This window comes from Sceloporus occidentalis, unplaced genomic scaffold (assembly GCF_023333645.1).
Source record: "Sceloporus occidentalis isolate IW3139 unplaced genomic scaffold, rSceOcc1.0.p SCAF_92, whole genome shotgun sequence".
Classification (NCBI taxonomy): domain Eukaryota; kingdom Metazoa; phylum Chordata; class Lepidosauria; order Squamata; family Phrynosomatidae; genus Sceloporus; species Sceloporus occidentalis.
In genome coordinates, this window is record NW_028317072.1 from 2,456,193 (window position 1) to 2,469,484 (window position 13,292).

The following is a 13,292-nucleotide window of genomic DNA, read 5'->3' on the forward strand; positions in this document are numbered from 1 at the left end:
AAGGCCGCTTCCCCGCAGCCTGGAAAGGGGTGTCCTTGGGGCTTCAAGCCCCAAGGACACCCTGCGGTGGCAGGGAGGAGGAGAAAGGGGCTGTTTGGCCCCTTTCTCCCTTGCGCTTGGCCCCCATCTGAAGGCTGCGCCCAGCGACGCACACCAGGAAGGAGCTCCATTTTGGAGCTCCTTCCTGCTCCGCAGAAAGGGCGTGTTAAGCGCCCTCGCACGGAGCAATGGTGTCACGTCCGCGCCGCCTCATTTGGAGGCGGCTAGTTCGTGACACCTTCCTGGTGGCGGCCATGTGGAACGGCTGCCGCCATTTTGTGCTTGTGGAGCGCGTACTAGGGTTAGGAGGTGCGGAAGCACTGTCCCTTCCTAACCCTAGTACACGCTCTGCGTGTACTTTAATGGCGGTCTGTAACCCGCCTAAATCTCAGTCCAGTGTGTTAATGTAGTTCCATCTAGTGGGCCTACCACAGAACTGCACAGAAAGAAAGTAGATACAATGGATCCTTGGTATGTGCTTGGGAACAACCAGGAACAACCCCCCCGCCATAGATACCAAGATCCATGCAAGCTCATGTCCTATTAAATACAGTGGTGTAGTAAAATGGTGTTAATATAATATTAAATGGCAAAATCAAAGCATATATATAATATTTTCAAGCTGTGGATGGTTGAATCCATGGATATGGAATCCATGGATATGGAGGACCAACGGTATTTAAACTCTGTAAAAATGGAGGGGCTGGGGGCCAAAACTGGTTGTCTCAACAAAAATGAGCTAAATGAGGGCACAGAATAGAGTAACATGGTACTTTGTTCATCCCAATTGTGAAGAGGAGTTAGCTCTGCCACTTTACCAAAGGTCACTTCAAAATGAAGCTTCATACTGCAAGTATCATGAATGCCTTATTCTTGCTGTCAGTAAGTCAGCTTTGATTTAAGTTGACCCTATGAATGAGAGACCTCCTGCCCCATCAAAGACTTAATGCAGCTCAATCCTGACTTTCAAGCCAGTTCTCCATTTCTATTATTAGAATGTGGTAGAAAGTTGCCTTTTCAAGAGCCAGAAATAAAGGCAACCGAGTGAACAACTAAACATTTCCCCAAAGGGAGGCGATAGAGAGGTACAAATCCACAGTCCTTCTGAATTCCCACTCTATCGGCCATCAAATTGTACTTAAATCTCAGAATTCAAAGAAGACTGCCAATTTAGTAAAAGAATGGCTGCTTAGAAACCTGCTTCAGTATATGCAGGCCAGCAGTTCTCACTGTAAATTGAATTAATGCAATTTGATGGATTTGTTTGGCTAGAGGGGAGAGGTATTGCAAAAACAGCCTTCTGTGAATCATGGGAGTCATACTCCAACATATTTGGAAGGCAACTGGGAAGGCAAAGGATTTTTTTAAGGTGGGTGATCTGCACACTTTTTATTGAATAGTGCCACGTAATTCACAGCATAGTTATAAAAATGATGCTATCTAGGAAGGGGCAGCTGGAGTGGTGTTGCCTTGGTATTTAGAACAAGCGGTGATTAAACTGATTTTATCACAATTTTTAATTTGGTTGTTGAGTTACATTTCTGGAGCCCTGTGTCCTCAGACAAATGATCTCTGCTCTTAAAAGATTTTGAAGTATCTTCAACATTTAGCCTGTCCACATCACCAACATGTATGTTGGGACTGTGGTGTGTATAACAGAGGATCATTGTTCCCACCCTGAGCATGAGGACTCTTCCTCCTATGATTCCTGCTGACTAGGGCTGATTAGTACTGCAGTCCAACAAGATCTGGAGGGTTGGGCAATTCACAGCTCTGTCTTAAAATTACAATCCTGAACGGCAGCTAGTGTCTGCCTACAGGCACAAATAACAAGCGACTGGATGCACAGTCATGCCAGCACAAGACCCTGCAGGCACAGAAAACATAGGTAACTTGCAATGATTCTCTGAGTAATCAAACTATCAAAATTCATTGGGATCAAGTCTCAGCTTGTTATATGTTTGAGAACTACAGCAATACAACCATTTTGTTTGGAGAATAACTAAAGAGTTCTGTTGGCATTTTTTATTTATAATATGGTGGCAAAGTGTTCCCCAGTGCCCATCAGGAGTTCTGTTCCTCATTTGTAGCTGTCTCTGAGCCTTCCCCATTAGTCCAGGACAACTGGAGTGAGCTGAACTGGACTGTAGTATCTATCTCACATTACCTTTACTATGTTTAGCTCTTTTCCTTCCCATTTGGGAAGATATTTGCTGTCTTCTTTTACTGACTATACTTAAGGATTATAATTACCCAATTTTCCAGTATAGCTTTGCTTTTTATTTTTGCTACCTAATGCATATGAACATCTGGTTTCCATTAAAGGATTGTCTTCTGAACTGATAGCAATGCCTCCTTTTAAGTGCCAGACTTCAGACAGCAGGAAAAGTGTGTGTGTGAGAGAGGGAGGTAGGGAGACTGAGACTAAATAAGCGTAAAGAAGAAATTGAGATTAAATGGGGCCTGCAGCCAGTTTCTGTCAGTGGCTTCTTTATCCGTGTTTGTTTCTGAGGAAAGAACCCAATACCAAATAATTCAGAAGAACCTTGAGAGCTACAGGAAGTGAAATGATTGCCCCAGTTCAACATACATGTGTATATGTGCATGTATGCTCTGAGCATGACTGTAAAAAAAACCACCAACATATGTGCTTCTTTGTTGCAATGATACTTCTAAAAGTTTTTTGTGGGTTTTTCAGGCTATGAGGCTGTATGCTAGAAGAGTTTATTCCTGACATTTCACCAGCATCTGTGGATGGCATCTTCAGAGAATTCCTTGATCACAGAACATGAAAGACATTGCAGACTGGGTCAGCCAGAAAAATGTCCATCCTGGACATAAAATGCTGTTTGAAAAAAACAAAATTCTGGACCATGCCAACAATTATCAGGTCAGAATGCAAGGGAAGCCATTGAAATCCACAAACACCTGGACAATTTCAACAGGAAAGATGAAACCCTTAAAGTAAACAAAGTTTGACTACCAGTCCTGAAAAACACCAAAATCAAGATCCAACAAATACAAATGAAAACCACCCAGGGTGAGGGCAATTCCCAGCACACAATGGATTGTTAAGTAAATAGACACCCTGAGGCTTTGCCATTCAACAACAGAACAATACACAGATTAACATGTAAATCATTTCCTCTCAACTAACAATATATATTCCATGCCAGCATTCTCTGAAGATGCCAGCCACAGCTGCTGGCAAATGTCAAGAATAAATTCTTCTAGAACACAGCCTCATAGCCTGAAAAACCCATGAAAAACTATGGATGCTGGCCATGAAAGCCTTCAGCTTCACATGCTTCTAAAAGCATAACTTGAGCTGTTTGCTTTTCTCAGAATACTTTGGTTCTACTTTACAAGACTACTGTAGTCCACAACAGACAAAAACCTTCTGCCAGTTCATGCAACCATATGTCTATGGCAGGGTGAATAAAGTGTGACTCTCTGGATACCCTGTGCCTGCAACTGCCAGAATTCTTCACCATTGGCTGTAGTGACCAGGGATGATGGGCATTACAATCCAACAACATTTCAAGGACTGTACTTTCTTGACTACTGGTTTATACAAGGTGATAATGTGTATTCTCATGTCAGCCACAGGTTTCAGCCTATAGTGGCTTTTAGTTAGTCAGTTTCATAGGGTATTTAAATGCCTAAGCACCGGTTAGTTCTTGGATGAGAAACTGCCAATGAATGTTGTAGGTTGTATTTCAGAAGAAGGAACTAACAAAGCAAATTATGAGTATTTCGTGCCTAAAAAACCCACTATGAAATTAATGCGAGTTGCCATAATTTGACAGGCAACCTGAAGACACATAAACACACAGCAACTTTCAGCCTTTTTGGATCTTGGATTCAGCTTCTCTCTGCAGAGAAATGGCTACACCTACAAACATTGAGAGGTATCTTGGAGTACAACTCTGGAGACTAGGGTTTGAATCCCTGTTCAGCCACTGAAATCTACTGAGTGACCTTGGGTGAGTCACACTCTCGGCCCCAGAGGACCCCCCCCCCCCCCCCGAATAAATCTTGCCAAGAGAACCCTGTGATATGTTCACTTCAGGGTTGCCAAGATGGAAATGAGTTAAAGGCACACAATAACCATCTTTTTTACTCACCTTCAGTATGAAACCATCTCCGTGCATCATTCACACAAGCTTATGAGACCCTATGTTCGATTAGAAACATAGTCTACATATGGAAATTTCTTCCACAGGCTTGTTTTCTGCTGCTCCAGAGAACAGGACTTGGAACAATGGATGCAAGCTACAGGAAAAGAAATTCCACCTCAACATGAGGAGAAACTTCCTGACAGTAAGGGCTGTTTGACAGTGGAACTCACTCTCTCAGAGTGTAGTGGAGTCTTCTTCTTTGGAGGTCTTTAAATAGCAGCTGGATAGCCAACTGTCAGGGGTGCTTTGATTGTAAGTTCCTGCATGGCAGGGGGTTGGACTGGATGGCCCTCGGGGTCTCTTCCAACTCTATGATTCTATAAATGTATTGCGTTTGCAGGAACTGAAGTAAATTGAGAAGAAAGGGGGAAATGGGAGGAGGAGAGAGAAATGGGAACATTTTAAAAGCATCTGAAAAAGATGACAGATTAGGACAATGGTAATATGGTACACACAGACAGACATCCAATAACTCTAATACATCATGGGGATTATTCAAAATCCTGCTCAGAAAGGATGAGTTACTTGCCAGAGACCATCATCCAGAGAAATTTACATCTGAAAACATTTTTCAGCCCACTTACACTGGCTGGGACTTGAGGGGGGGGTCTATGTTCGTGCACCTGCACACACCCCCCCCCCTTAAATTCAGCCATGAAACTCCCAGGGTGGTCTTCTTCAGTGTTTCTCTCTCAGCCCAGCCTGTCTCACAGAATTGGTATGGGATTAAAGCAGGAACAAAGCGAGCCAAGTATGACGTCCTGAACTTCTGAGGAAAGTTGGGATATCATTGTAACCAGTAAACAATGAGACCCTCCAGCCTGGACCTTCAAAAATAGAAGCTAATATTCTTCTGGTGCTGTTACAGCTAAATCATGTGCATCTTACAGAAACGTTTGACACTTCCATACTGCTGGTGCTAAACTGTTGCTAATAGCAAAATGGAAAGATAGATTTAGAGCAAGAGACAGAATGGCAATTGATGGGGAGTGGAGACCTTCCTCTCTGCCAAAAAAGTAATCTTTTAGATATGTTCAGATATACAGCAACAGCTCCACCTGGGGTTCACTTGAAGAATTAGTCATTTATTACCAACACATTTCAGTACAAATGTGCTGAAATGACACAATATATATTTTAGGAATATGTTTGGTTCAGGGACTGAAAGCTGTTGGTCAGAATGGTTGTAATTCCAACAAACATGATTCCTTTTACTCTCACACCGGGTTTATGTATAAATACAACTCAAGTCAGCACTGCTGGGCCCTAAAACAATACACAACAGTTACACAGAGTTCTGTTCACTGTGGTCATGTTTTTATTAGATTACTTACATCATAGTGGTTATCCAAAGACAGAACACCTTTTAGGAACATAAAATCCAAAAACTCTTATTTAACCCACTATGGAAACACACCAGAACTCTATCCCAACAGGGAAAAAAGTACATTGATTTTACAGGATTAGAAAAAAGGTTACTTGAAAGAAAGTGACACTTTCTTGCATTAAAAAGATTGGAGAAGCTTCCTTTAAACACTGTGTGAGGTAAATATATTGCACTTCACTGATATCACAGCACCTCTTGGTATCAGTCAAAAGCAGACTGGCAAAAGAGAAAGATACTGCAACTGTGAATTTGTGTAATGTTCAAACCATCAACTACAGTTTGATATCCTAGAGGTGGAACAACATGTGGATTTGTGTGTCTGTGCACACATGTGTATAAATTTAAATATATAATTTTCAGTAATTTGCAACAGGAAGCTAGCACAGAAATCACCTGGTAAAATTTCCAAGAACATTCTGTAGGCTTTGTTCAGTTTCTCTCTCACATACAAACACACACACATTTGATTCTCACATCACAATAAGCCAAGGTTTGAATCTTAACCACTAGGGCTCAAGTAATATGGTGCTGCATACTGCTTGATTCCTACTGCCTGGCTCTTTCAGCAAGAAGGAACAGTCTAAGGTGGGGTACAGACCGCCCAAAAAGGGTGGTCTGCCAGTGCTTTGTTTTGCTGCGCGAGGGAGCTGCAGCGGACAAACCACGTGGCTCCCTCGTGCAGCAAAAACAATCCACAAAAAGTGGGTTCTTTTTCCGGAGCACTTGTGATGCCTGAGTGCACCAATGGCGCTGTGCGCTGAGTGAGCCAATGGTGCTGTGATATCAGTGCGCCCATGTAAGCAACGCCGTGAGGCAACCCTAGCACGTATTCATTACATGTTAAAAGGCCCGTCTGTCCAGGGCCCATATTAACCATGCACTTTCTGTCCCAGGTTTATGTGTTATGACCTTCAAACTAGGAATTCTGGCTTATCTCTCCCCAGACAAGCCAGAGTTAAAAAACAAATGGTTAGACAAATCATAGTTCCTTCTTCATATGTCACAATAAACCATGGAAGGAAGGTCTGCCAGTCTTTGAACTTTTCCCATTTGCAAAAGGAGCCCGGTGGGAATGAGTACATCACACATGAGCACACTGGCTCATTCATACTGAAGAACCATGGCTGATTGTGATGTATAAATGTGTCCCTGACAAGAGATTTTTAAAAAATACAATGAAGAATTAAAGTGCTTTTCAGGTGTACATTTTCTAGACTCTAAAATCTCTAGAATCTGGAGTCCCTTAAACAGATATTTTGGTCATACACTAATTCTGGTGCCAGCACATTTAATGGATTCTTGCTCTTTACTCTGCAGAGACTTCAAACTGCCAGCAGCCTTCAGTTCCACTTGGTCCACTAGCAAATTAACACTGTAAAGAGATAACCATGTCCTCAGCAACATTGCTTCATAGGATACACCAGAACCAAAAGCATTATTGCATACATAAAAGTCAATGTACCCTTGTTGGAAAGGTTTAGACTTGTAGATAAAAGGGGAAAGTTGGACCAGACGGCCACCATAATATGTGGTGCTTTTTAAAGATGACAAATTGTGTAGACTTTGTTTGCTTTTATTACCTGAATGAAGTACCAAATTAAACATTTATCCCAATGACTAGCTGCCCAGATGTGCAAAGAAGTAAGACTCTGATATTGTTGACTTAGCAGTGAATAAAACTTTCCAAAATATATTGTTAATAAATCAAAACAAGCTGGGAGAATCATACATCTTTGGTTAAAAAGGAATTTGCAAAAATGTAAGGACCGTGAGGTGCTGAACATTTTCACCATTCAAACATGTAAATATCCTGCTATACTATATGTGGCACCTCTTATATACACCCTTCTGACTTGCTGCAGACTCAGAGAAAATGCAGAGATAGATGATGACTCAAATCATTGCAGAACAGAGAATAACTTATGTTAAAAGCATGCCTTCTAATCACAGCGCATCCAGTAGTTTAAGACTGGGACTAAAAAGAACAATTCAACACTGGTATTTACTGTTCTATGGAAGTCACATCTGTGAGCTGATGCACAGCAAGGTACCTTTACCCTTGCTAGAAATTTTAAAGGCAACACCTGTGTTTATATTGCTATTTAATTTATTTGAAGATCAGCCACTTCATTCTAGTTATGACCTGACCATAGGCCCCCTCCTAGAAAAAAATGGGAGTTGGAAAGAGAACTCTCTATTCAATGGTGGTGGGGGGCAACCCAGACAAACTGACTTAAAATAGAAAAGACAGGCAACCGGCATCAACTATTGTGAAGTAGACAGGCTGGTCATTATGCCCCTTTTTAGATGGTATTACCATGCCTAAGAGAATGACAGAAAGCAATAATGGGAAGCCTTTGCTTAGCTGCATTCCCCACCACTTTCAGATCTGAACTGTGTGACATTTTACCGGGCACTGTTTTAAATGTGTGTTCATATAACACTCCTCCTTGCCCCCACATTGAACAGCAATGTCTACAGCCTGAAGTACATGTTTCATAGTAATGAAAACCCACTCTTCCACGCTAGACTACAAATCTCTGACTACCTTATTTGTTAGCCCTGGGTTTGGTACTGACATTGATTTGGAACACTTCACTTTCTTTCAGGCTCTATCCCACACTTTAGAAAAGAGCACAAAGAATCCTCAGGAGGAGCGCCAGGTCATTCCAGAACATGGTGAAAAGAGATGTTTCCTCAAAAGAGAAGACTAGGAGGAGAAGGTGTCTCTTTACTTCCTCAGCAGAAATGGAGGCCACAATAAAAACAGGTAATTGTTAATTGTCTTTTGTAGTACTGTCACAGCTAAATCTCTTGTGCTTTGATGAGGCCAAATGTCCACCCACTTAGACAATAATCATGCTGTTTAATGAAGCCAACTGACTCACTATATGGAAGAGTTAGTGAGGAAAATGAAACAGGCAAGTTTAACAACAGTATTGAAAAGGCACTGAACATCTCTTGGTTCTCTAACATTGATCTCTTCTGCAGGAGTTAAAAAAGGTAACATGTCCAATAGCTGGGCAATGGGTTCAACAGACAGCATGAATCCTCAGGTCTCCTACCTGAAGTACATTCACAGTTCTCCTAGCACAAGTGGTCAGCCCCTGCCAGAACCAACTAAATGGAAATCTGTCTTTTCTCTAGTGGAGTAGATCTTAGGCCACACTGATTGTTTTTCACAAATAGCTGAGCAGAAACTGCTGACTGGAGCTGGCACTGAAGGAAAGGGAGCCATGGAAGTTCTTTTGTTCCCGCCCCCACCACACCAGCAGATGAAGGCAGATATTATAGACAAACATGCCCACTAATCCAAGGCTTATGAAGCCTCTGCTGAGGTAAATGGGACAAATTTGGCAGGCTTGGTTGGTGATGCTGGAGACTGACTATCAGCCTCCTCGTTGAGTTTGAAAAACATCTCTTGCTCTCGCTTCTTCTGATTCAGCTCGTCTTCCAGTGCCTGAAAACACAGAGAGAAGAGCTCAATTAAAAAGATAATGCTCAGTTCAATTAAAGGATGTAAAAACTTGGCCCCTCTCAGTCACCTGGATCCCTGCCACTTTACAAGCAGGAGAGGCTGTTAAAGGGAAAATGAAATTGGAAGGTGGAGAAAAATGGAAAAAAAATGTTGAAATATGCAATTCAAGTTTAATTTGAAAAATTCAAATATAAGTCACCCCCCACACATTATTTTGCAACTCATTAAAATACAACTTGTGGTACTATATTTTGGTAAACTGACTGAAAATTCAGGAGTTCAAGTTACATGAAATTTGGTCTTATTTCAGAAGACGTTTTATTTCACTGTTAATTGTCACCTTTTTTCGTGGTCTTAGCTTATCCCTCCAGTCCTTCAGGTTCAGATTGTGGTTTTCATCCAAGGCCTTTAGCTTCTGGGTCTCATGTTCCACCAAGAGATGACATTTTTCATTCTAGATATATCACAGGATAGGAAGGAAGGAGAGACAGAGTTGTATGAGAAAATATAAAAAAGGCAAATAAGGTTGGCATAAACCCTATCATTCCTGCTAACATAACTGTAGTAATCTCAATGTGAGTTCCTAGGTCTAGAAAAGAGCTAGAGGGAGATGTCTTTTAAACACAAGGAAATATCTTCTCATTCAGTATATATCTTATGCTGTGTGTGTCTGCTTAACTCATTTAGTGACTGTACTAGTCAGATGCATAAAAGTTCAAATCTCTGGGCCATTGGGTGGCTTTGGAAAAGTCTCTCTATCTCAGAATAAAATACAAGGCTTTTACAGTGATTAAATGGGATAGGCCTTGAAGGAAGGATGGCATACATGTATCAGCATACTGACAATCCCCCCACCTCAATTATTCTCCAGTTCTGCTCTAGACTTTACTGTCAGACATATGGTCCAATTTTTCTGAATGGATGAAAAACGTCTGCATAGGCAAGTCTAAAGGTATGTTACACTCTGATCTCAAAGGAACACATGCATCTAAAAAGCTGATTGATAGTATTAAGTTACCTGCAACTGCTGGAGTTCATTCATGTTGCTCTCACACTGGGCAGTCATATCCTTCATCTGCATCTCATGTTTCTGCTGCTGTTGCAGCCTTTCAGCTTTCTGTCTCTTTTCCTCCTGCTGTGCAAACTGCAATAGAAGGGAGCATCTGAAGTGAGACTATGTTCTCAAGTTTTGTTTTGGTTTTTTTAATTTTAAAAAATGGCTTCATACAATGTTTATATACAAGTGTCTAGAATACTGCAGAGATTTTCCTCTCCAGATCCACCAGTGTAATTTCAGAAATAATTTTTTTCTCAGTAGAAATTGCCCCCAGTCAGTCTTTGCACTAGCAGCAGGGCCTTCAAATACATATTTGATATCTTTCTGAATGAACATTATTGACCTTTCAATATAATTTGATTTCATGATACTTTGTATTAGCTGTATTACAGGTGCCTTCTGACCATTTTAAAATCATAAAAGGCATTGCAAGTAGTTTGCTTGTGTTTCCCAGTAAAATCTCCTGGTGATATTAACTCACATTTTATTTAACACTGGAGCATAAATGTCAGTGTTATGAGATGAAGCCAGATAAATGTTTACAACATTCTCTGTCTGTGCCAGCAGTTGAGTATAGGACTCTCCAAGTGGAATTTATAAACTTACCTTGCATTATTCCTCACAGGAACCCTAGTCAATGCAATGAAAGCTGTACAATCAAATCCTTTTCACAAGGGTGCTAGCTCTCCAATCCCAGAATGATTCACCTGTTTTATCTTTTCTCTCTGTTCTGATGCACTTCCACTGGAGTTAATATGGAGACTCTTCTTAAACATGGCCATGCGTGTCTTCCCTTCACTCCTCTGTATTTTGGGGAGACGGGCTTTCTCTTGCTGCTGCCGAATTTTCAGCTGCTCTATCATTCGCTGGTTATATCGTTGCATTTGTTCACGCTCCTGGTATCACAACAATCACCCAGGATGGGGGTGAGACAAGTTAGTGCTCATATATGACTCTATTTGTCCAAAAGACTTGGTGGTGGGGAGAGATTTGGAACAACAGAAGAGATAGAGGAAGCTAGTGTAGGCTTGCCTGAAGGAAACAAAGACAACTCAACTAGTTCTTATAAGGGTTCCTCACAGCTTACTCCAGGAAAAGTATTATACTCACAGAAAGAATGAGTATTAAGAGCCAGTTCAGGTATATTGGACACCATGGAAAGCTGCCAAATAACATTATTGTATAGTGGCAGCTCCACATGTAGGTCATCTGATGTTTAAAGTACTTACTGACAGAGTAGTAGACCCAACAACATAGTGAATTTCTTCACCAGTGTCAGTGACCATTATGTATGCCACACAAATATCTTGGGAGTTTTGCACATTGTAAGCAACCTAAAAATATTATAGCTTACTTTCCACAAAAATCATGCAACTACACTAAAAGTGTATATTTTATTGTCTCCACTATGCAGGTCACAACACTTAAGTCATTTCTAAAGGAAACAGTAGTTATGATATAAAATGCAACAAAAGGCAAATGATCTCTATAAAGGCACTATGATAGCAGCAGAATGCTTGGGCCTCACACTGTTACATCCTTCTGTGAAATTTCAGGTCAAAGTTCTTTTTGCTTCAGAGACCCTCCTTTAGCAAACATGCTCACTATTACCTTCCAAGAGGTGTGAGTCACTGAACAAAGAGTCTTATACTCAAGACAGATTTCCTGCAACAGCAGCACCTTGGTTGTTTTCTGGAAGGTGATCAATGTCTCATTGCCTTGAAATACATAACTGTTCCTATTATTAATTTAAGATATATTATTCTCACAAGACAGAGTAGGCATGCAAGTCCACAACTGCCTCAGCCTCACAAGCATAGATGAAAAACTGCACAATTTTTTTTTCTTGTATGAAGGTAAGGTATTTTCTGTCAGCCTTGAGATTTTGCATTTACACAAATGATTCTTGTACAAATTGTGCAAACTGCTTAGATAAACCATGGCAGCTGCTAGTTTGTTGCATGGACATTTAAAGACTAGAAGCATCAGATAAAGTATTTGCATCTTCTTGATCAACCATCCAGTCTTTTTCTGCTCATTCTCAGTATGTGTGCTTGGTTTCATAAAGGGAAAATATGCTAGTTCTGACAGTGACATTTTACACAAATTGCCAAAACTTTCAGAAAGAGAAGAGGGGGAAAACCTTTTCTTATCTTGTTATTGTGCTGGAGGCAACAAGCCTCAGAAGGGTTAATGAGCTCTTAACAGGTGTCTTGACATGTTGAGACAAGCTGTCTCATTCAGTTATTTAGTGAGGTTTCTTCAAATCACTAGTGTAGAGAAGGGGGCTAAAGTACTAGAGTATATTGACAAACTTTTTGTAATAACCAAGACACAGATCTGAACGAGACTTCAGATCTGTGTCTTGGATATTACAAAAGTTTGCTTTAAAAGTCAGCCATCATTCAAACTTTCCTTAACCTTATGGCATATCTGGTAGAAATCCACTCTTTTGTCTTTTAGCAAATATTATTTTGCTTCTAATCATTTGTTTAAAATACTGGGATTTTTTCCTGGCTCTTGGGACGTTAGCAAATGTTGTTTTGTGTTACGTCATTAAAAAAAGAACAGAATACAGTCGGCCCTTCCTATACACAGATTTTTTTATACATGGATACAAGCACACATGGTTTAAAAATGTTCCAAAAAAGAATAAATTTCAAATATCAAACCTTGATTTTCCATTTTTTATAAGAGACACCATTTTGCTATTTCATTATGTTTAATGGGACTTGAGCATCCATGGATTTTGTTATACACGGGGGATCTTGGAACCAACCCCCAGCATACAGCAAGGGTCCACTATAGTTCCCTTCCTAAAACTAACTTCTGGTTCTACTCTTTCTGCCCTCACATTAACTCTGTAGAGAAGAACTTCAGAGCTGATAGTGGGTTGGCAAAACAGGTACACCAATATCTCCATATACCTTATTGCAGGGGTAGGCAATCTTTTTGAGCCGGGGGCCGGGTTGCTGTCCCTCAGACAACTGGGGGGGCCAAACCCAAAAAATAAATAATTAAATAATTTTTTTAAAAAATTAAATATATAAATAAACCAGGACAAACGTAGGACAAAATTTTCAAATGGAAGACACTTTTTAAAAAAAATGGAGGACAGGTGAAAAAATTTGCTGATTTTTAAAAAAATGT

At 40.6% G+C, this 13,292-nt stretch overlaps 1 protein-coding gene across 4 annotated transcripts in view; it reads right to left on the reverse strand.

Annotated features, from left to right (window-relative positions):
• Positions 1–5,515: 5,515 nt before the first annotated feature.
• LOC149284478 (serine/threonine-protein kinase 10-like) overlaps positions 5,516–13,292 on the reverse strand; it is a 102,734-nt gene continuing 94,957 nt past the window's right edge. For all 4 annotated transcript variants that reach the window (XM_089496704.1, XM_089496705.1, XM_089496707.1 and 1 more), the window contains 4 exons: positions 10,850–11,038; positions 10,104–10,229; positions 9,426–9,539; positions 5,516–9,067 (listed from right to left, as the gene is read on the reverse strand). In XM_089496704.1, the coding sequence (XP_089352830.1) occupies positions 8,927–9,067; positions 9,426–9,539; positions 10,104–10,229; positions 10,850–11,038 (570 nt within the window). In that variant the 3' untranslated portion in view covers positions 5,516–8,926. The remainder of the gene's footprint in view (positions 9,068–9,425; positions 9,540–10,103; positions 10,230–10,849; positions 11,039–13,292) is intronic.